General features: G+C 34.2%; 3 protein-coding genes across 3 annotated transcripts; all 3 read right to left on the bottom strand.

The window, feature by feature from the left end:
- Nucleotides 1-6,038: 6,038 nt before the first annotated feature.
- LOC125208285 (protein ROLLING AND ERECT LEAF 2-like) lies at nt 6,039-12,771 on the bottom strand. Its single transcript, XM_048107864.1, has 6 exons — nt 11,317-12,771; nt 10,986-11,161; nt 10,208-10,431; nt 9,216-9,999; nt 7,135-7,206; nt 6,039-6,299 (listed from the first exon to the last, which is right to left on the bottom strand). The coding sequence occupies exons 1-6, from the start codon at nt 12,311-12,313 to the stop codon at nt 6,282-6,284; spliced, it is 2,271 nt and encodes a 756-aa protein (XP_047963821.1). The 5' UTR covers nt 12,314-12,771; the 3' UTR covers nt 6,039-6,281.
- LOC125204995 lies at nt 7,942-8,722 on the bottom strand. The gene has a single exon (XM_048103773.1). It carries the CDS (start codon nt 8,569-8,571, stop codon nt 7,942-7,944), a length of 630 nt encoding a protein of 209 aa, XP_047959730.1. The 5' UTR covers nt 8,572-8,722.
- Nucleotides 12,772-13,863: 1,092 nt separating the features above from the next.
- LOC125203598 lies at nt 13,864-16,939 on the bottom strand. The gene is made up of 6 exons (XM_048101986.1): nt 16,582-16,939; nt 16,348-16,480; nt 15,576-15,679; nt 15,182-15,326; nt 14,951-15,091; nt 13,864-14,855 (listed from the first exon to the last, which is right to left on the bottom strand). Exons 1-6 carry the CDS (start codon nt 16,620-16,622, stop codon nt 14,070-14,072), a joined length of 1,350 nt encoding a protein of 449 aa, XP_047957943.1. The 5' UTR covers nt 16,623-16,939; the 3' UTR covers nt 13,864-14,069.
- Between the last annotated feature and the right edge of the window lie 5,799 nt (nt 16,940-22,738).

Here is a 22,738-nt window from a genome sequence, read left to right as displayed (position 1 = left end):
TAATGAGACCCACATTATTATTAATGTTTAATGAGTTATAATGGTAGGTCATGGTGGTATAAATTGTACTTAATAAATTTAATGTATATGGGTCTTGATTTGGGGATAACTTTTCATAAGTGAAAATGCTTATATTTTTATGGGACAAACAAGAATGAAAAGTGTACATATTTTTATGGTATGGAGGGAGTATAAAATTTTTATTACAAAACCGTTCGTTAATACTAAATACTCCCTCTGTCCCATTAGAAATGAAACGTTTTCCTTTTTGATCCGTCCCATTAAAAATGAAACCTTTCTAAAAAAGGAAATAATACTCTCTCTACTTTTTCTTCTCTCTTCATTAACTTACAAAATAATACTACATAAAATCTTATGCCAAAAAACAAATGTTGCATATTTAATGGGACCGAGGGAAATCTTATGCCAAAAAACAAATGTTGCATATTTAATGGGACCGAGGGAGTACAATTTACTTTGCTATTATGTCCATATTATGAGGTTGCCTTTCTCTCTGATTTGAGATTAGTCGATTTGATTTGACATAAATTCTTTCGTGTCTAAAAGTTGCAGTTTGGGCCCTCTAGTTTGTGGCGCACTAATTTCACTCACTAATTTTCCTCCACATTTTCTTGGATTTGGCCCATTTGGGGCCTAATGCTCCTATTTGATGCACAAAATTGTCGTTCCAATCCTTACTTTAGCCTATAGGTGGTAATCAGTGCATCCTTTTAAGATCATATTCCCTCCATCCGCAATTAATCGTCCTATTTTGATTCACCTCTGTTCTTTTCAAAAAATAAAGAAATGTTGAAATTTAATGAAAAAAGTTAGTGGAATATAAATTCTAAACCCGACTTTCTACATATAGTTTTAATAATAAAATGTGAATCTAAGGTTCATTTATAAAAGTAGTACTCCCTTCGTCTACGAATAAGAGTCCCGTTTTTCTATTTTGGTCCGTCCACGAATAAGAGTCCCGGTTCATAATTACCATAAATGGTAAAGAGACCCCACATTCCACTAACTCATTCCATTCACATATCATTTAAACTAATATATATAAGTGGGACCCCTATTCCACTAATTTTCTTCCACCCACTTTTCTTAACATTTCTTAAAACCCGCGCCAAATAGAAATGAGACTCTTAATCGTGGATGGAGGGAGTATAAAGTAATTGAGACTCTTATAACTTACTAAGATAATAGGTTGAACACCAACTGTGGATTAGAATAATTCAACTCATAATTTATTCGAATTATACAGAAAATTAGGGGTGAAAATTTGTCTAAACTTTCATTAAGAGGATCAAATCCCTATTTTTCATAAAATCCTACCCTTATTTTCACCCAATCCAGGATAGTTCACAAAAAACTAAAATTGTGGTGAGAATTTGGTAGGTTGAGCCCAAATTAGTGTTTGATCACGTTTTGAGACATTTTTTTGACATCATTACAGTTAGTTGAGAGTGGATGAAAATATCTAGCAAGAATCAAGGAATTATGTAAACTGCAAATCGGTTGAGCATTAAATTTTACAGAATATGCAACTAATTCCCTCTCTTGGTTTTTGGACAATGACACACCAGTGGTACTTGATAAAGACTCTGACAGAGTGACAGGAAACAAAGTCTTGATCAATTTTTAATATGATCTGTGATTACTAAAGAGTAATGATAAACAATCAAAACAAGATTATATTAATAATTTTGATGTGTTAATTAAATATTAAAAGAATAAATATAGTTAGTTAATAAATTAAAAACACTTTATTAGTTTTTGACCTTATTTTTTATTTTTTATTTTTATATTTGAATTATTTTACTATTATTTTTCAAATTTAAATTAAAATATGCATTAATTATATTTTATGATTCAAAAAAATTTAAAAAATTATACACAAATACCATAATATTATGAACGTTCCCTATACTATATATATGCCTATATATTTTAATTAAATGCATAAATAAATTACATTTTTTCTCAAATAAACCAATTTTTAGTTGTACAAAATTTGGTTGCATAGCTTTATTGTTATGTAAATGCCACAGATATGGGTGAATTTTACTTGCTATTTGAAACAAAATTTATATTGATATACATAGCATTCATCTACCCTCATTACTTGATTGGAAAATTACAACCCAAAAAGTAAGTGAAGAATTTAAAGTTATAAAGTACGGAACGTGTGAACTCACGATTCGTTATCAGAAATTAATCTAAAAAGTATTGGTGGAATTCAAACTCGTGATCTTTAGCCATGAATTCACCGTGAGGTATGGTTGGATGTTGTTATACTTCCATTTGTATAGTAGTATGTATTAATTGTGACATGATAATAATGTTCATAGAAATATTGTGAACTAGTTCATCAAATTACAATTTAGTGCATTTGTAATGATAATTTTTGAATGGATGGAATAGAATTGAGAGGCTATGTATAGAGATTAAAAATGGAGGGGCCAACTAGAATGTTGGCCGACCTAATATTAATTATACAACCAATTTTTTGTGCAAGTTTTATCACTAAGCTACAAACTTTATTCCAAGCAGAATATAAGAATAGTATTTTGGTAAGGGTAGGATATCCCAAAAAGGATATTTTAGGGCAATGACATTATAATATAACAATAACATAATGTTATAAGGATATTCCAAAATGTTATACAATAACGTTGAATTCATTCTTATCCTAATGTTTATTGGAATTAAATGTTTTGGAAAGAAGAAATCAAATTTTCAATATTATTTAATGAAAATACTTAGTGATGATTTATGATTCTTCTTATTTTCTTGAGTCCCACATGGATAGTATTAATTAAGATGTAGACAAAAATAGAAATATATTTAGGGATATATACACATTTATGATTTCCCTTCGATATTATTCAAAATGCTTCGTAGTAAAATTAATTAAGCTCGAGAAAGAAAAACATCTGGATTGAGATGGCATTACACATTTACACTCCATAATTTCCTTAATACTATTATTATGCGTGTATGCAAAATCACAATATTTATATTATTGGCTGAAACAAAAAAACTAAAACAAAATAGAAATGTAAATACATACTCTAGCATTCAAGATTAAAGACTGGCAACAGCTTACAAATCAAAACTCAATTTTTAATGATTCTCAATTACTAAAAAGAATTAACCAGATTCCATGTGGTATTAAAAAACTTCACCAACTCCCAACAAAATAAACTTAAAACTTGAATTGGAATATCAATAGACAACGAACCAACTTATTCAAATTCTCATACGGAATAACCAATTTATTAATTAATTCAACAAGAGGGTATCCAATGAGAATAATAAAACAAATTTTCCATTTTATTAATCAGGTCCAAGCAAAAGATTAGTCAATCGTTGCATCAGATTTTGCAGATCGATCCCTATGAAATTTAGGCCTTCCTATATTATATATATGACATATCATTTTAAACAAAAATAATTCTGTTTAAGATTCTCCTGCATAATTTTTAATATAATTTCCTCAATCCTTAGGATGGAAAATAACTATTAATATATGTTGGTAAAACACCTTTGCTCTACCTAATAGTTCGGGATAAATGAGGACCATTATTGATATTTAAAAAAAAAAGAAGAAATAACTAATAATGTGAGCAATATTTAACTATCTTATAATTGAGTTTTAAATAATACAGATAGCTGTGACAACCATCTCTTTTATCTTATTTTAGAGTGTGTATAAAATTTAGTCAACTCTAAAGCATGCCATCCTAGTTAAAATAATTTAAAATAACACATTCTTCTTCTGAAGTAAAAAAAAATGCAAAATCCAATCTCTGAAATTACTATTCACTGCTTAAAAGTTCTCCACATCCCAATTAAGCAAAATTATTTTTGATGATTCATATCAAACCTCTTTTATCTAAAAGTTTTAACATTGCATCAACATCAACACAACCATAAAAACTATACATAATTTCCAATTAATAATTAAGAAATACAAAACATTGTAAACAAAGATCAAAATTGCCAAGATCTCTCATTCATCTTTATAGTTACATCCAAAAGCAGCATGAAACCATGCTGCTACTAACTATGGTAAAAACAAAAAAAAAATACAAGAAAATATAGTTCCAATTTTAGTTTTTTTTTCAATAAAGAACAAGATAAAAACTAAACCATGAATCCAGGGTTATCAAAGATTCGAGATGGAACAGCAAAACGAGCCGAGAAGGATCTAGAAAGATCGTCGAGATCGTCCCAAAGAGGGCCTTGATCAAAGTTTTTGGAGTAAGAATGTGGATCATAAGTGAACCTTGTTGAGTTAGAACAATGGAAAATTCTCTTCTTCTCTTTCTTGAACTTCATCCAAATCTGTCTCCAAATGGGAGCTTTTGATCTTCTTCTTACAGGAGGCTCTGACGATGCAAACCGGTCGTATTTCAGGCTTGACTGGCTACTGGGCCAGCAGGCATTCTCTTGACTTGCCCACTCTTCATCCATTCTTGAATAGTCTGTGTGTGTGTGTGTGTGTGTGTTTGTGGGGGAGAAGAATATGTTACAGTTGGGAGTGGGAATATATATATATATAGTAGACTAGTGTGAAGATAGGAATGTGCCCTTTTTCTTGTTGTCTATACAAAGGATAGGGTGATGCTTTTTAGCCATAATTTGGCTTTTCATACTTTCGAGTCAATTAAAAATTGGTGATGCTATTCAACTATAATTAATTGGCTTTTTATACTTTCGATTAAAATAAAAATTGATTCATTTGTTAGTAATGGAGTTAAACATGTAATTCATCTAAATTCATAATTTTTCTCTACACTTGAAGTCCAATCATATCTATCTAAATTCATAATTTTTCTCTACATTTTTGTTATTGAATTTTGAAAAAAAAAAAAAAATCTTTTATGGCCAGTTATATTGTAGCTGCATAGAGTGATCTTTGGTATTCAATAGATCTTGTGGTTTTTAGTTTATATGTCCAAACTTAGACAGCTAGATAAGTAATGCTTCTCATGTCTCAAAAATTAGCTTTGATCATGACCAATTTTCTTTGATTGATTCTATAATTAAAACATGTATACAAGGAGAAGAAAAATATTTGCTTTTATCAGTTTATGTGTATCATATCTTCAATTTTCTATATAAATAGGTTGTTTATAAATGTAGGCAAATAGCTAAGTGCTAAAAAAATAACGGGATTTTCAGGTGAACAAAGGGAGAAAATATTGTATTATTGACTTTTAGTCATGAATTGTTGTAATGAATAGGAGTAATAGTTTGTCTGTGTACTTATATTCTTATTGCCTATGCGAATTCAGATGTATCTACATTTTTTATATGCAAATAACAGAGTAATTTAAATTAGCACTTTGCACTAAAATTATACAGAAATATTTAGTTGACTAGATGTGATTTTACTCGAGTTCTTGATGACTCAGAGTGTGGACAACTCATCTCATTTATGTGCTGGAAAATTTGCTGTCTATCATTTATTTCCAAAGTTGACTCGTTTATCATGATATAAAAATTTATCCATACTCCTTCAAGAATAGCATGTATGCATAAAGTGACCTGGTTGGATAATGACAAATTAATAAGTTATAGTATTATTCCTATGTGTAAATAATAATAATAATAATAATAATAATAATAATACATACATATTAATTGAGCAGGCCTTTTATCTCCCTTACCATGATTTTGACGTCAATAAAATGGATAACACTAGTTTTACTTATATGCTTTATTTTCTTCATATCTCTCTGTTATTTCCTTAAATATTGAACCAATTTTAATTATGCTGCTGATTTTGTCACCTCTGATTATCTGCAATTTCCATCGTCTACAGACACAACGATTGACTGTCATTAAGGTTTGTCAATTACTCCCAATGCCAATAATTTGGTGAATTGATTTTCTTGAAAATATTGCATACCCTCTGCATAAAATCCCATATATCATCTTTTTCACAATCAAACTCTTTCTCATTTAAAACTATAAGAAAAGCCAAGAATTCCCATTTGTTACTGATATTCAAATTCTGCACAAACTTTAAAGCAAAGAAATGGTATTTTTGCACTCCAAGCTAATGAGCAGAATGGAGATAATTGGATGCATCTGTTTATGGTTCATTTCATGATACAAATCTGAATGATACAAAATTTGAATGATACAATACAAGTATGAATAATGTGTATACAAATATTTTCATCAGGGTATATATATAACTGCACAAAGACCTGAAGACCTGTGGTGGATTCTATCTGTTCCCAGATTCCGTAAACTGTCCAAACCTATCTCACTTCCGCGACCTGTTTAACATTTTTGAGGATTAGAAATCACTGAACACTACAGATTATTTTCCAAGTTCTTTGAGGGTAACAATATATGTTACCATATCTGCTACCCCTAGTCCCTGAGTCTCCAACTAACGATTACCGCGATTAATATCTTCTTTATAGGTTTAAGAGGATGGAATCTCACTCAAAGGGCTTTCTTGAATACATTAACATTCTGGGATTGAGTTTACTACTATCATTATACATCAAATTAGTTGGAAGGATTAGAGCTTGACTCAAAAATATTATCTGCTTTGGTTTATGAGAGGAGAGAGCTCCCAGTGCCTATACAGCTTATTAACTAAGGGAATAATTGATTGACACAACCACAACAAGGGATTAGGGCCTGACTCCAAAATACTTCCAACAATGCAATTCTGCTTGGTTTAGGAGAGGCCCCTGGTGCCTATACTGTGATTAATACTCCTACCTTTTTATAGAAACAGAGGATAGAATCTAACTCAAAGGGCTTTCTCGGATGCATTTAACATATTCTCGGATAGAGTTTACTACTATCACTACGCATCAATATAGTTGCAATGATTAGAGACTGACTCTGAAATATTGCCAAACGTGCAAATCTGCTTTGGTTTAGGAGAAAGCTCCTGGCGCCTATACAGCTATAGTAACCAAGGGAATAATCGATCGGCATTATGAAACAATAAGTTGTACTTTAATTTTATGCAGTGGTGAATTGAAGGTTTCCAGCATGTTGGGTAAAAACTTTTCATCTATTATAATCCTAGTGCTGCTATTATAACATAATGTGCTATAGAAAAATGAAGCAAAATTTCAAGGAAAAGCTTACCTCAGGGTAGCAACTTTGACGAGTAACTGTTTGGTTCCGTGTATTTACAAGAACTTCACATTGTATTTTTGCCTGCAACAGATACAGACGAAGACGGTAAGCATATCTAATCATGTAGTAGTATAACAATATTCCTATTTCCTAGTGTGATAAATCAAGAGCATGCTACAATCAGATACCTGCAACTGTAAGACACACACACACATACACAATCAAAGCTAAGGCTTCATATGAATCAATCAATACAAGTAAACCTTTCAAATCACATATTCTAAGTTCCTTTGTTTATACTATTCCAATTTTTTGTTTGCAACGGTACAGAGGAAGATGGTAAGCATATCTAACTAATCATGTACTCCAATATTCCTCTTTTAAGAAAATCAAGACCATTCTACAATCAGCTACTTGTAAGTTGTAACTGTAAGACACGCACAGACACCTCTTTATGAATTAATCAAAACAATTAAACCTTCAAATCCAATGTCTTTGTTCCTTTGTTTATACTAGTATTACATTTTTCAATCTTCTTAGCAAACATGAATTTATCACTGATCTGTAGTTCTGTATCCAGGAATTGCTACAATTACCAAAACATTTCTCTTCAAACTACACTCATTCTATGACATGACATTCATTGTATGCACAAATCGTTATTTGCCTAATACTCACTCTTTGATATTCGAAGATTGACGCTTAAGCATTTCCTATAGTTCGAGAATGGAACTCCAATAAGAACGGCAGTGTACATCAAATTCTTATCGAAACAAACCTCAATCGGTCAACAAACGCAGAGATTCATGTGCAATTTCAAGTTAATTGATTACTAGTATGATTTACCTCGAGAGGCAGATCAAAGAAGAAAACTCCGAGGCGACCGCTGATATCCGACGTCGTATCAAACACAACCGCGCCTCTCGCCAAATCCTCAAGCAACAAAACCACATCCGTCAGAATCTCCACGCCATCGAGCCGGAGCGTGGCGTTCACGTACGTGGTCTCACGCGCCTTCACGGATCCGCGATCCGACGTCACGTATCCGAGCTGCTTCCCCCTGTACCCGATCGCAACGACCAGCGAATCGTAATCCAGCGAGTACAAATCCGGATTCTGAATCTTAACCGTCAGGTCTAGGGTCGCGTCGAGCGAGACCGCGGGGCTGGTGTGGAATTTCAGGCGATCGAGGCGGAAGCGGACGACGGAGAGGCCGGGGTCGGACGGCCAGAGGAGGTAGGCGGCGGCGACGAGGAAGAGGAGGAAGATTGCGAGGCAGAAGATGCACCGCCGGCAAGCGTTGCGGAGGAGGCGGGGGCGGTTAGGCGGGGGATATTGGGGGAGAACGACGACGTATTGCGTCGATTGCGGCTGCGGAGCTAAGAGATCGTCGGCGAGGAGAGGCTGCTGAAACGACGCCGCAGCAGAGTGCTTCTTCGCTGTCATGATTGTGTGTGTGTGTGTGTTCTATACACACACATGGAGATTTTACACACACATACGCATACGTATATAAAATATCAGAGTAAGACGAAGAAGAAATAGCCAAATAGATGATGGGTCGGGTCCACACGGGTGTTCTGTACTCTTCTGTTCGATCGGTGCGGTTCCGTGAAGTGTTGAATGCGTGTATGTATTGTCGCGTTTAGACTGTCGAGCCAATCATTGGCGCTAATCCTTAAGCAACACGACTTCCGATGTGTTCATAAATTATTTATTTAAATTCAAAGCGAAAAATGAATGGAGCTTTGATTTTTTTTACATAATTAACTTAATAATGTCAACTAAAATATTTAAACAGAAACAGAGAAAAACAAATTGGTCATATTATGGTTAAACAAAAAAACAAATAATTAATAAAAAAAAACAGACACAAGTTCCCTTACAGCAACATACATTCCATATTACTATATATGAATGAATCATGTCACAATCCCATCTCCTGGCTATATACACACAGTTGTAAAATAAATAGGATTCAACAATTCTTGTCACCATTTCACAACAAAACAAAGTGGTAAATTATTTGTATAATACATATGAGAAAATTACATGTGCAGAAGGTAAAAGACGAGTCCTCATTAAGATACCTCATTCCTGCTTTGCGAATGCGCGATGGCCCTCAAATGACTGTACATGTCCGAGGAGACGAGAGAAAAATCGGACAGCGCCCTAAAGAGTTCGGGCAAATGGCTCTTCAGACTCATAAGGGACTTATCTCTAACTTGAATACATTGCTTCTGGTAAGACTCTTCCGCGTCCTCCAGTTTCTGTTTTGCTGTTTCAACTGCGAGCTGCCTATCAGCAATATGGCTCTGATTCATCTGCCTCTCTGGATCCATGTCATCAGCAGGTGATCTCTTCTGCATTTGCTTGTTGTACCAACTCTCAAAATCTCGGGTTTTTCTGATGAGTTCCTTTCTGGCTTCTGCACACCTGTTTTTATAGTCGAGCTCCTCCACTTGATACTGCCATATGGTCTTTATAATGGCTGCAAAGTTGTTGATAGTCTGCCTTGCTGGCTCGTCGGGGAGCTTGTCTAGATATTCTTGCCAGGCTTGGAGGAGTGTCTGGATCTGGGGTTTTTGAGGTCGACCGGGTGATGAGACCTTCTCCTTCAAGTTTGTGTCGATTGGAACCAGGTTTAGCTTCAACCAATGGTTGAGTGCTCTGATATATTCTTTTTGCTGGCCCATGAGTTCACTGAAATTTGTAAACCATTCCTGAACCACACCGCCTAGCTGGCGTGTGCGCTCATGGTGGTGTTCGGTTGTTTCTTTTGGAGCTTGGGAGATGTCGAGATACTTCAATGCTTGAACAATCTTGGATTGGGTCTCATTGTGTATTCTGATTGTCTCCCACATAGTAGCCATTCTGGATAAACAATTCACATAGTCAAATCTCAATACTCAAGTCAGAAAAGGGACATCGAATGGTCACACAGAAAACACAGTATATTGATGACAGAATTTCCAAATAACCAATCAAAGTCATATACTATACAAGAACAATTTCATGAATACACTCACACAACAAATGAGCATGGACAGAGAGAGATTGTTGGAAAAGCTCGAGAACTCACGCATCAACAAGGGAAACGAGTTTTGGATAGAGTTGTTCATCTCGCAGACGATTAATTTCAGAAACAGTGGAATCCATGGACTGCATGTCGACTATATATCTCGTATGCAGATGGCTAACTGCTGCTTTCATTCTCTCCAACGCATCAGTGTTTGAGCTGCGTTTCTTCAACTTGTTCAATGAGGCCACCTTCTTTTGATATTCAAGTTTCATCTGTTCTCCTGCCTGTAAATCACCAAACAAAAGAACAACATAAGATTCAAGATTAGATTAAACTTAAAAAAGAAAAATATATTCTGCTAATTTCTATCTGTCAACAACCTAATTCTTTTACAGATCACTGCGGTTAGCATTAGAATTTTTAATGTGGAAGTCACAACTGTAAGTTTAATTCCATTGACAAAAAACAAGGCAATGCTACACAACTGCTACTGCATCTTAGTGTCTAAACGAAAAACTTCCGAAATCAGCTGAACTACCATAAGATTTGACCACTTGAAGATAAAAGGCAGCAACACCAACAAAATTGTCAAAAGCCATGATACAGCCAGTTTAATTTTTGAACAACTATATCAACTTGCTGATAACTATAGAAGTTGATCTACCTTTAAAAGGCATAATAAACCTAGGACTGAATCCTAAAGACCAACTTCAAGAGAAACAAGTTGAAGTCAGCATTGATAATCAGAAAAAATGGAAAAATGGATACTTGTTTTTTTTTTATACTATATACTTTCAAAATGACGAAAATTAGTTACAAGTTGGAAGCATGATTATACCTTCACTTCATCATAGAGCTTTTTTTCCCATGCCAGCATCTTGTCCAACACCGTTGCATGAGTTTCATGCTCCTCCGAATCAAAGTCATCCACCCCATCATCAGCATTAGCCAGACCTCTAAAGGACCGATTCCAAGTAATGACGCGCATCACTCTTTCTGAATGATTAATATTCCCTGCCAATGAAGAAACAAATACTTAACACTTGCTTGAATAATTTTGGGCTCTCACAACCAAAACACCATTGCTAAGTGAGAAAACATTCATCGATATACTCTCTTACTTCATTAATAAGCATGAACTTTCCTTGTACCAAAAACACTCAATTTACCTCTTTTATCAGCAAAATTTGAGTGATAATGCAAGCGGGTAGCCTCTAGCATCCGCGAAACATCATGTGCGCTTTCTGAAGCCTTAAGAAAACAATCATCAAGATCGACAAATATCTGCGCAAGGCTCACATTAGCCACACTCTTCTTCTTCCCCTCAGCCGGAAGAGCAGCTGGTTTCGCTCTCTTCCCAGCCATAGCAGCTGCAATTGCAGCTTCTGGTGGAGGTGGCTGCGGAGGAAGCTCACTTGCCATCTCCTTCGCCTCTGCTTTCGCAGCCTTAGCCTTCGCCTCCATTTCTTTTCTCCTCGCACTTTCTGCAAGCATCTTCCGTTTCATCTCCTCCCTCTCAGCACTATTCTCCTCCACATCAGCTAATGTCGATCCCGGAATATTGTCGGTTTCGAAGAAGTAATCCCAAGTCGAAGAATTCAGCGGTGGAGGAGGCGGCCGTTGATCATTCTTCCGCTGCTGATGCAAAACCTCTTCCTCTACAGGCTCAGGAGGTGAGATCCCGCCTCTACCCGCACTTTTACTACTCCTACTCCGCCGTTTCAAGCTATGGCTACTCTCCAATTCATCATCCTCTTCGTTTTCCTCCTCAATTATCGGATCAGCGTGATTGTTCACGGGTCCGGGGATCACGAATTCCGGCATGGTAGCGGCGCGCTGGAGCGGCGACGTGTTCGGGAACTCCGGTGGAGGAGGCGGCGGGACGAAATTCTCGAAGCGAGGGAGAGGAGGAGGAGGTGGAGCGGCACTCCCGATCGCGGTGGAGGGCGACGCGGAGGCGGCGGCGCCGGGGGTGGAGGGGTAGATGACCTCGCCCTGGGCGAAGTCGCTGAGGGCGGCGCCGGTGTTCTTCAACGACATGGCGTGGGCGGAGTGCGCGGCGGCGAATTTGTTCCTCGCTGTGACGGCGCGCTCCATCTGCTGCCTGCGCTCCTTGCATCGATTGACCGCCTCCTCGTTCTCGATCTTCGACTGCGTGCAGCCCATCGCTCTGGCCGGCGATTCGAATTGCCGCCGCGGAATTCCACACAGTGATGCAGAGGAAGCACTGGATTGTGTAAAACGGCTGAAATTGGGGGAGGAAATTGAGGGTTTTATCGATACATATCAACTCTGTTTGCGCTTTTTCCCCCTTTTTTATCAGTTGAACGAATCAAAATTGGGAAAAGAGTGATGTTGAAGCAATCCATGTGATGACACTAGTTTGATTACGAGAGCAAGGGGAGCAGGAAACGACGACGTTGGATTCTTCACTTTTACCAGAAACGGTGGAAAAGGAGAAAATGTAGAATATTGGATGCAGTAAAAAAAAGGGGGATTCGTTGCTGCGTGGAATAGAGCAGTAATTTTCTGTCATAGACTTAGCTAAAAAATAGGTGAACATTACATAGTGATCGGAGCTCCGGCCGGTGGCGCCTCCGCCGTATTATTATCCTGTTAACGGCGGCGGAGAAGAGATTTAGAGGCGCCAAATAGACGGAGTATATCACACTTAACTGAAGCTTTTTTTTATATATATATAAAATATAGATTAATTTGTTTATGAATAAATAAAATTCAAATTTGATTTTTAACGTTGTGAGCTTTAGGTATTTATTAAATTAACAATGAAAATATTATCAATGTGAATGTTGTCTAATAAAAAAATCCAACCACTTACGTAGTTAAGCCGACCTTTTGATTATTTATCACAATTTAATAATGTTCCTAGTAATGATAATAAAGTCATAGTAATGGATTATGTCCAAATCCATTTGAGATATCATTATAAATAGTAGTAGTAAAAGTTTTTTAGGCTCGTTATAAAATTCAAACTTAATATGTTTAAAACATGTTAGCATTAGATTGTACCTAAAACATTTCTGTAAATTGCAAACTTTTTTTATAGTATTATGCTAAGTTCGAAAACATTTCTTGGTTATTAATTCATCAAGTTGTGCTAAATAAATAACTGTAATGTTCTGCCAAAATGACAGAAACAAACCGGCCTTCCAGTGATAATCAACTCAGTTGTTGATTATTCACAAATCATACAAAACGACAAAATATTGAATTACGAAAAGATAGGTATTACTATTGAACATGTTAAACTTATCTAAGTGAAAATTTGCATGGTCCTTCTATATATAAAGCTGACGAGTGACGGCGACGGCTAAAACAACCATTCTCAAATAAATAATTACACCACATATGTAATCTACATAAACCTTCTATTTCATTTTTTTTCATTTTCAATCATTTTCTTATTCTAATGAAACATTTTCGTATTGAGCATCAACAAAAACATCATTCCGTATTGAGATAGATAATTCTACAAAATTGAAACGTGGTGATTTAAACTACAAAATTGAAACTTGGTGATTTAAAATTATTACTACTACAAATCATCTTTTAATGAATGTCACATATCATTTTGGGATGACCACTAATATCTTATTTCATAATTCACTATTTTTAATAAATGAACTTCAGATTCTGTTAACTCAATACATTCATATTTTAAAGCTAATAACAGGTAAGAATGAAATTCACATTACTAATACTAAAAGATGTTAGATTTATAGCTTCAAATATTCATAAAGAATATGAATACGAAAGATGCATGAATTTACACTGATAAGTACTGCTTCCAACTGATAAGACAATATTATAGTGATGAACATGGTGAAGAGATATATCACCAACACCTTAGTCTTGTATAAAGAATGAAATGAATGCTTCTTATCACACTATATTATAGGCCTCATTTTTTTCTAAAAGCCTCAAGCCGAGCCATAAATTCGTCATAGTCAGGCATATTTGGATGCACATGAGCATTGCCCGGGTGGAACGAGGCAGCCCGAGAATGCTTCCTAGGATCAGTCTCCACGGGACCCACTGGCTCGGCACGAAGAGACGATGCTCTGGTTGGACCATCTTGCCCCTTTAGGTTCTTCTCTTTTCTTGAATCTGTCGGAGGCAGCTTCCCTTCTGGTTTATTCGACCCCTTCTTCCTACTGTAGTGTCTCAGAAGCCGATCCATCATCTTCTCTTCTTCGTCTCTTTGGCCGCGACCACCATCGAAGAATCTCAAGATTCTTCGACCTTGGGCTACGTTTTCTTTGTTCACCACCTTCTCCTTCTCGTCGCCTCCAGGAACCACCTCCTGGTCCGGCAAAGGTTTAGTGTGCTTCGTCCTCACAGATTTAACAATCGGCTTATTACCTCTGAGGACCTCATCGACTGTTGGCTCCGGGGCTGCTTCAACCTTGTCGTTACTGGAATCACTCTCGTCTGAAGAGCTGCTGGCTGCTTTGTTTGGTACGGTTTTGGTGTAAGGAGGAGTCCGCCTGGGCTTGAGAGGCTCGTCTTCATCCTCCTCATTGGGAACCTTCCCGACGGGTGCTGCTGCTTTGTTGGTTCTGACAGGAGGACTAAGGCCATTTCTTGCACCAACTGGACTTTCCTTTCTCCCCTCAGGTTTCAACTCTCTTGCACGGCCGTATTCATATCCTGCCCCAGCCTTTGGAGCAGATCCATTCACACGATTCTACAACATAGTCGAAGATTCACCAACGAGATAGTTAGGCTACAAATACTTAAGATGCAGTCCAAACTAAGCATAATATTAACTCTAGGTTTTACCTTAGCATATGGAGACTCGTTGAAAAGCTTATTTTCGAGAGCTTTTGCATCCCAATCTAAGCCAGATTCTGCAGCTATTTCGTGCAATAACAGAAGCTTCGTTTCTTTAGATGGAGGATCGGGTTTCAGCTTCTCGGTCAACTAAAACAAAACACATCCAACTTTTACTTTACAGAATTGGGGAAGACTGTTAAACGTTGAATCATATACGAATATGTCATTCGTGATCACCTGTTTGTTGACGTAATAATCCAAGGACTTCCCGTATCTCTCAGAAAACATGGTTCTCAGCTCCCTCAGCTCGGGCAGATCAGCAAATCTCGCTGCAGCAAACATCAACGATGCTGCAGCTTCTCTGCACTCTTCAGGGCATTCCCTGTTCAGAATGAACGTCTATTCAGTTCCAAGGTATGCTTCGGTGCTTAATATTAGGACACCATATATCATGATTGAAATTCATGGAGTAAAGATAGCAACTTTCTGCTAATACCAACACGAAAATATCCAGAAAAAACATAGTGCTTATCGAAAAGTGTGGTTTCAGAAGCTGAAAATAATCGCACGAAAATAGCTAGAAGGGAAAGCTTAATCAACATCTATAACTGAAGAATAAAGGTTTCCATACCCCTGTTTGTTCATGGCAGGGAGATTCTTCAAGATATGTTCACAGTACTCGTCTAACAACTGGTAACACTGAGACCTGTTCATCTCAGCAAGAAGCCCTTCGGCCTATTCAAACATCGAAAACAGCTCTATCAATAACAAGAATGGCGGATCTGGATGTTTAACAAATGCTGATAAAACATCATTATGTCACGTCAGGCTCTCACAACCAACAACAACTACGGAATAACATGACCGAACGACAAGTTTGAGGCGTCACGGTCCTCATCCTAAATATAACTTACAATTGTGGACAAGTTAACGATAACCTTTCTACAAGGATGACCTAAAAAAGTGGATAAAAACAACCTCAAAACCAATTACTTGGTTAAGGATGTTGTGCTGTGTTGTGTCTATCTAACTCTTGCTGTCTTTCATCATCTTTTTTCCAAAAATCTCAAACAGAAAGCATCATTTACTTCCATTATCTAAAGCAATTAATATCCATAGACATATCACCAGCAAAGGATTAGGATACACCAAACTCTTAAATTACTCTTGGATCAGAATCACACCATGAAATTAACAAATTTCACAGCATGAAGTGCCATTTTTGTTTGAGGAATTCATTCAAGATTCTAATTCAAACACAATCATGAATCAGAATCACATAATTTTAGAAACAAAATGCCAAAAAAGGCTAATTTAGGAAACAAAATCGTGCATAAAACAGAATGTAATTAATGACAAAATATGAAAATCTGATCAAAGGAACAAAATCAAAAGCTTCTTACCCTGTCAAAGGCGTGAGAATCCATTCCATTTCTAAGCAGATCAGCAACATCATTCCTCAGATATTTCTGCGTTGCATTCCTCTTTTTCGTAATAATATCGATTCGCGTCCGCGTCAGCTTAACATCCGACTTGCTGTATTTCCAAAAACAGCAAAAAAACACAAAATCAGCCCAAAATTTCAGATCAAAACACACACTCACACACACACACACATTCATCAAAACTGATCTAACCATTTCGAAAAAAACTTGCTTTTCAACAGCCCGTCAAACATTTTGCTCTCGATCGAAAAGGGTGGGAAGAAACTGCAATTTTTATAAAAGGCGGAAAACTGAAAATTGGGGATTGGAGAGGTGGGAAGGAAAGAAAAGAAGCTCCTTTTCGCAAAGGAAGCTCAAGGGAATAATGAGGATTGAAGGCAAGAAGAGGAATTTGGATTAGGAGTGAAAAGGGAAACGGAAAAAGAGGTTTTTCATGCAACCGAAATGCATTTAGGACACCCAACCCAATCGACACAATGAAGAAGATCAAAATTCGGTAATGGAGTATTTTGGTGCTAAAATAGTGTATATATATGGAGTTAGGATTAGAGTTAGAGAGAGAAAAAGTTGTGAACAGGCTGTCGTGGTTGCTTTAAATCAGCTCCGCCACGTCTGAGTGTGGAGCTTTGTAACTGTTTTCAGATTTCCGATCCGGTCAAATTGCAACATTTAAATGATTTTTTTTTATAATTGTTCCGTAATAATGAAAATTAAAGATAAATGGAGAAATATAACAGTAAAACATTGTTTTTTTTTTGAGAAAACGACATTATTATATTTTGATTTTGTCATCTTAATTTCGATTGGGATCATCGCAAGATGATTGCGAAAACTATAAAATTGTAGTTTTAAATATTATAGGAATGATGAGATGGGAACGAATAATTGTGATTTGAAACATAGCCATTCCAACTTTTATTTGAATAGATGAATTTTGGAATATTTTTGGAAGATGCCGATCAAATTAGAATTGAAGTAAATTTCACATGACATACAATTTTGTAAAATATAGTATAATAAGTATTCGTTTATCAGAATTTATTACTATAAAATACGAAAATGTGATTTTGTTGGTGTATTTTCTTCAATTGGAGCTCAACATCACTATCGAATTTGTAACAAAGTAGACGTGCTCATACGAACATCTAAAAAGTGATGGTGTGACATGATATTTTGTAACTTAAGATAGCTAAATAATCATATACTCGTAGTATATAATAGCTAACTTTAACAAAGTGATAATGTTTGGTGAGTATTGAAGTTGAAAATAATAGTATGATCAAAATATGTTAGTGCATCTATTTTGTTGCTATTGTTACATTACATTACAATATAAAATATGTTACTCTAGAAAACTAAAATAAATATTTTAGTAATTAAAAAAAATGGCAACAAATGAAAGAGAGAAGAATAGTGGCGGAGTCAAACGCAGTAGACAAATCTGCAGAAAATCCGTTCTATTCCGTTGAAATTGACATGTGACTGCTTGTTTTTCACTTGTTTTTTTAATTTGTAGAGTAATTGACAACAAATTATTCGACTACTATATGATACATATTGTATGTTACATGTAGTCTTTTTATGAATACTTTCATTTATAACAATTCAGGATATAATTTTTTATACTAACATGTATTGGATGGCCCCACCCAAAACAGAAAAAACAGAAGTGTTGGTTGATTAAATATTTGCAGACGGATGCTACTCCATATATACAACAAGACTAAAATATTAGTATATCATACAACCATAAATATAAACATATAAAAATAAATGAAAGAACATAAACAAGCTGAATAATTCATATGAGAACGTGACTATCCTCTGACAATTCTATTTTTTCTACTATGCTATTGGATGAATCATTTAAATTCATTGAAATATAATTTCCTCATCCCAAAAGAGCACTACATAATAATACCATGAAAGGTAATAACCTTTACTATTAAGAAATTATAGATTTGATAATATCTTACTCCATAATGGGAGGGGAACTACAATTAGATAGAATTCACAATTTGGATACTGTAAAATTTTTTATACGATAAAAAATATAATAAAAACACATAAGAAATAAATGGATTAGTGTCAAGTCTTTTTGTGTTTGTGTCATTATCAAATTAACTTGATAAATACATACTCTATAATTTTGGATTGAGTTTGAATCGAATTCGGGTAACCCGCTAAGAAGTACTAGTAATATTGACTTAGCTTAGCGCCAGTATGATCCACTTTGATTATTCGGATGACTACTAAAAGGAATCTACTTTGTTTTTTAGGAAAAATTCAATTAATATGGAATTTATACATGCTAAGTAACCAAACACGAGTTGCCACGCGGCGCAGCCCTGTGGCTTGCCGGCGAAGGCACAAATTAGTGCATTGCTTCACACAATACAGCTGGGAAAATCTCTATTCTAGTTGTCATTTGTCAACCTTTTTATTTTTCCAAATAATAATGTTTTACACAAAACAATAATTCAATAACTGCATGAATAGATTATTCTTATTTTTTTTACTTTTAATTGGAAACGATTAAGTTTGTAGCTATACCATATTTTGGATAAAAAGCTTACACCATTTGGGATCCATGAAAAGACAAATTACTCTTCAAATTCAGTTGTATCAAATGTTATTTTAGGGACATCCTATTTTAATGTATTAAAGTTAGTCTTTCTTTTTCAATTCATTTGAAGTACTTCCCTTCAATTGAAAGGCCAAAAAGATAGTAAGTTTTTAAAATTTTCAGTTGTCTCTTTTTTATACTAGTATTTTATATGAAAGTGCTTATTGTATTTATGTCAATGTATTGATATAACTAAGTTGATTCTCTTCAAGTGCCTAGTTAAAACTATTGGTTTGAGGTAGTAAAATATTGAAATGTTAGACGTGTGTTAGACGTGTGAATTGGATTCTTATTTAATTATAGAACTAAACTGAATAAGAAGAGTTAACACAAGACAAGTGATGTAAAAATCGAACAAATACTATAAACTAGAAGAAAGTATAAAAATATGAAATATGTTTCGATAAACTACGATGACATATCTACCATATATATGTGTATTATTATATGTAATATACGGTGCTATTGTTTTGATTTAGTCCATTATTTCAATATTAATTAGCATCTAGGAACAACGAAATTCTTATTAATACTACCACTTTATTATCATAAATATGTACAAAATTTGAAATTGATTTTGTGGATTTTTGTGCATGATAGTTTCAAGAACTAAATTTGGTATTTTACTAAATATAATATTTATATCACGCAATAAGTGATCATTTATTCGCTAAACAAAAATGAATTTTGATACTTGCTATGCAAATTCTGTATCATGTTATAAATTTCACTACAGAATTTAGTGATATTGTCATATTCTCATTCCATATAGTAATTTAATAATGAATAATATTATGTACTCAATTCCTGATTGCTATACGCAATAAAACGAAATACTATGTGATTCCAACATATAAGCATCATGATAATGGGTTAGCTCAATTCCAATTTAGCCCCACTAATTATAAAGTATTCTTATTGAGAGGGAAAGAAAATGAAAATGAAAAAGGGGAATCAAGAATTATTTGTTTATTGATGGCGCCAACTACCCATTACACAATAGAATTGACTCAATATAAAAGAGTAAAGACTTTAGGCGAAAAAAGTGCTTAAAAAACCTAGTCTTTAATTTATCGATTCCATCTGCACTCTATAGAAACATATATATAAACATACATATAATTGGATTTGTGGAAGCAATTATTAAGCACTGAAAAGAAGAGTATAAATTATATTTAAACTTATTAATGGCTAAACACGACTCTAGGTAAATAAGATAAGCTTTCTGATTTTATTTAGAAGAATAATAGTAATCATTTTTTAGGCCGATTCCCGATCGAGAGGCAGGCAGTTTTTATAAAGTTTAATTTAATTTAATTTTATTTAATATTGTTCTCTAGAGGCAACGTGACATGTAAAGTTAGAGAATCACGTCCACTTATTTAAGTTCTTAACCATGATTATTTTATGATTTTAAGAAAAATATTTAATTCCATATTTTATACTCATTCGCCTCTTAAAAATATGTACTAGCTATAGTCCCATTTTCATATTGCCACTATTTTAATTTTTCCAATTATCCTTTTTTTTTGTGAAAATTAAATCACTAAACATTAATTATTAAAGTAAAATAAAATATTTTATCTAGTTGCAAAAAAAAGAAATAGAATAAATAAAACTAGATGGAAGGGGTCAAATCACAGTAGTATATATCAGTCACTAAAGTTGATTTCTAGTGATAACGAAGAATATTTCTTTTGTTGTTGTTATATTTTTAATGCTTAATTATTATCTGCAAATAAATCTAAGGAAAGCACATTCGAACGTGGAAAGGAAACACCATTGATCATCTACTGCTGATTGATGAATATTGATGTTGATCACGTGATATTTAATGAATTTGTTGACAATCATGTGACTTCCACCTTAAAGCCCACGAAACTTAATCCATGGAATCATATTATTAGTTCCAACCAATGAAAAAGTAGAGAAAAGAAGTGATTTAATTCGTTGATGGGAATTAATCTCGTGACATTACATACTTTGTGTTATTCGAGCCCTAATCTCTACGCTATTTGTTAGAGTCATTAATTGACAAGCCCTTTTTAAATTTTAATCATACATATTTAAAAACCTTCAAACAAACATTTTTAATTATAGTAACATATGTCTATTTTCAATCGACAATTTATTGGTTGGGTGATATGAATTTGGGTCCACATATTTCATGTGTGCACTTTTTTTTTTATATCTAAACTAGGTTCATCTACTTTTGATCAAAACCTAACATGTCATTTTAGTAATTAATATATATTGCCCTTAAAATTATTCTAATTTCTATGCTTTTAAATATCTTAATTGTGTAAGTATCACATTCTCCACGTCACTTTAACTTCCAATTCCATTCTCGAACCTTCTAATGGGACACAGCACTACTATACCAACTTTATTTTGATAGTTCAATTCAATAAAATAATAATTTCATATATAACACATGGGATGTAATCAATGGCTAACTAATTACCAATCCCAAATTGAGATCAATTTTTAATTATTAGATTAGAAGATCTCGTGGTTAATATCATGCCAAGTGTAATATATTTTAAATTTAAATAATTATTAATTAAATTAAAAGGGTATTAATGTCAAATATATGTAGTAATTATAACTAACTACTTTCTCTCTCCTCAAAATCATCTCAAATCTTTAAATTTACGTAACTCTCTCAATTTAAATTATTTTTTTCAAAAAATATATCAAATTAAAGATAATTTAATAAGGATTCCAACGAGATCTCAATTGCATATGTTCCGACGATGTTCGGGTGATGAAATTTGATAAATTATAACATGTTGATAAGCAGCTATTTTCAACAAATGCAACAAAAAATCTCAATATATTATAGGCAAAATCTCAATATTATGCATGTCCAATCTCAATAAAAATGTGTTGATATTCCAATGTCATATTGTTGATATTTGTAATACACAATGTTGATATAAAAAAACACTCACGAAAATTATCATATGATAACATAATGACGATATTACCCTTTTGTTGATATTTTGTCTACTATTTATTGAGATTTTGTGAGCTTTAATCTCATCCACTCATTTTAAAATCCAAGGATGGAGATTTAGTCTTAATTTTGGATTAGGGTGCTAAAAGCATTAGAATAGGACCCTATAACACATTATTCAGTTTTCATGTAGCGGCGCCGTTCCATGATCGGAACAGGGTATGATACACGTTGGATTATGGTTTTAACTTACATTAAAAGTGTTTTATAAAAATACTATCAAATTTGTTCACTTTATCTATAACTAAGCCAAACCTGCTGAGTATCATAAAGCATTTGCCTTTGATTTGCTATTGAATCTAATTACTTTTCAAAACATGATTGATAATACTCAAAATCTATATTTATTAAAAGGAATCGTCTTATTAATTAAATTGTGTTTTTTCATTGTCTTCGACATTTTATGAGAATTTTATGAGAATTGAGAATACAATGATGTCACTCACTTAGCTTTAAACGCCTTTACCGGAAAGTAGGACGTGATTTAGTTTAGCGGTCCTATTACGCATGTTGCATGCAATCATTTACTTATTTTATTCATATTCTTGTTTGAGAACAACAATAATAATAATTGTGTGCAATAAATAATGAAATCTGTTGTATGATGGTTATCAGGCAAAACAATAATTATCTGAACATGGGATATATATTTTATACTAATAAGGAATCAAAGGATATATTAAGGTACCAACCCTCTTAAATTA

This window comes from Salvia hispanica, chromosome 2, assembly GCF_023119035.1.
Source record: "Salvia hispanica cultivar TCC Black 2014 chromosome 2, UniMelb_Shisp_WGS_1.0, whole genome shotgun sequence".
In the NCBI taxonomy this organism is placed as follows: domain Eukaryota; kingdom Viridiplantae; phylum Streptophyta; class Magnoliopsida; order Lamiales; family Lamiaceae; genus Salvia; species Salvia hispanica.
The sequence above is the reverse complement of the archived record's forward strand: the minus strand, read 5'-3'. Positions and strand labels throughout refer to the sequence as shown.

Excerpts from the sequence above, each read along its gene's own strand:
- LOC125204995 (XM_048103773.1), bottom strand. The coding sequence starts at position 8,571 with ATGACAGCGAAGAAGCACTCTGCTGCGGCGTCGTTTCAGCAGCCTCTC.
- LOC125203598 (XM_048101986.1), bottom strand. The coding sequence starts at position 16,622 with ATGTTTGACGGGCTGTTGAAAAGCAAGTTTTTTTCGAAATG. Across the intron at positions 16,481-16,581 it reads AGCAAGTTTTTTTCGAAATG|CAAGTCGGATGTTAAGCTGA; the intron begins GTTAGATCAGTT and ends TTGGAAATACAG. Across the intron at positions 14,856-14,950 it reads ACGAGTCTCCATATGCTAAG|AATCGTGTGAATGGATCTGC; the intron begins GTAAAACCTAGA and ends ACTATGTTGTAG.
- LOC125208285 (XM_048107864.1), bottom strand. The coding sequence starts at position 12,313 with ATGGGCTGCACGCAGTCGAAGATCGAGAACGAGGAGGCGGTCAATCGA. Across the intron at positions 10,432-10,985 it reads AGCTCTATGATGAAGTGAAG|GCAGGAGAACAGATGAAACT; the intron begins GTATAATCATGC and ends GGTGATTTACAG. Across the intron at positions 10,000-10,207 it reads CTCGTTTCCCTTGTTGATGC|AATGGCTACTATGTGGGAGA; the intron begins GTGAGTTCTCGA and ends TTGTTTATCCAG.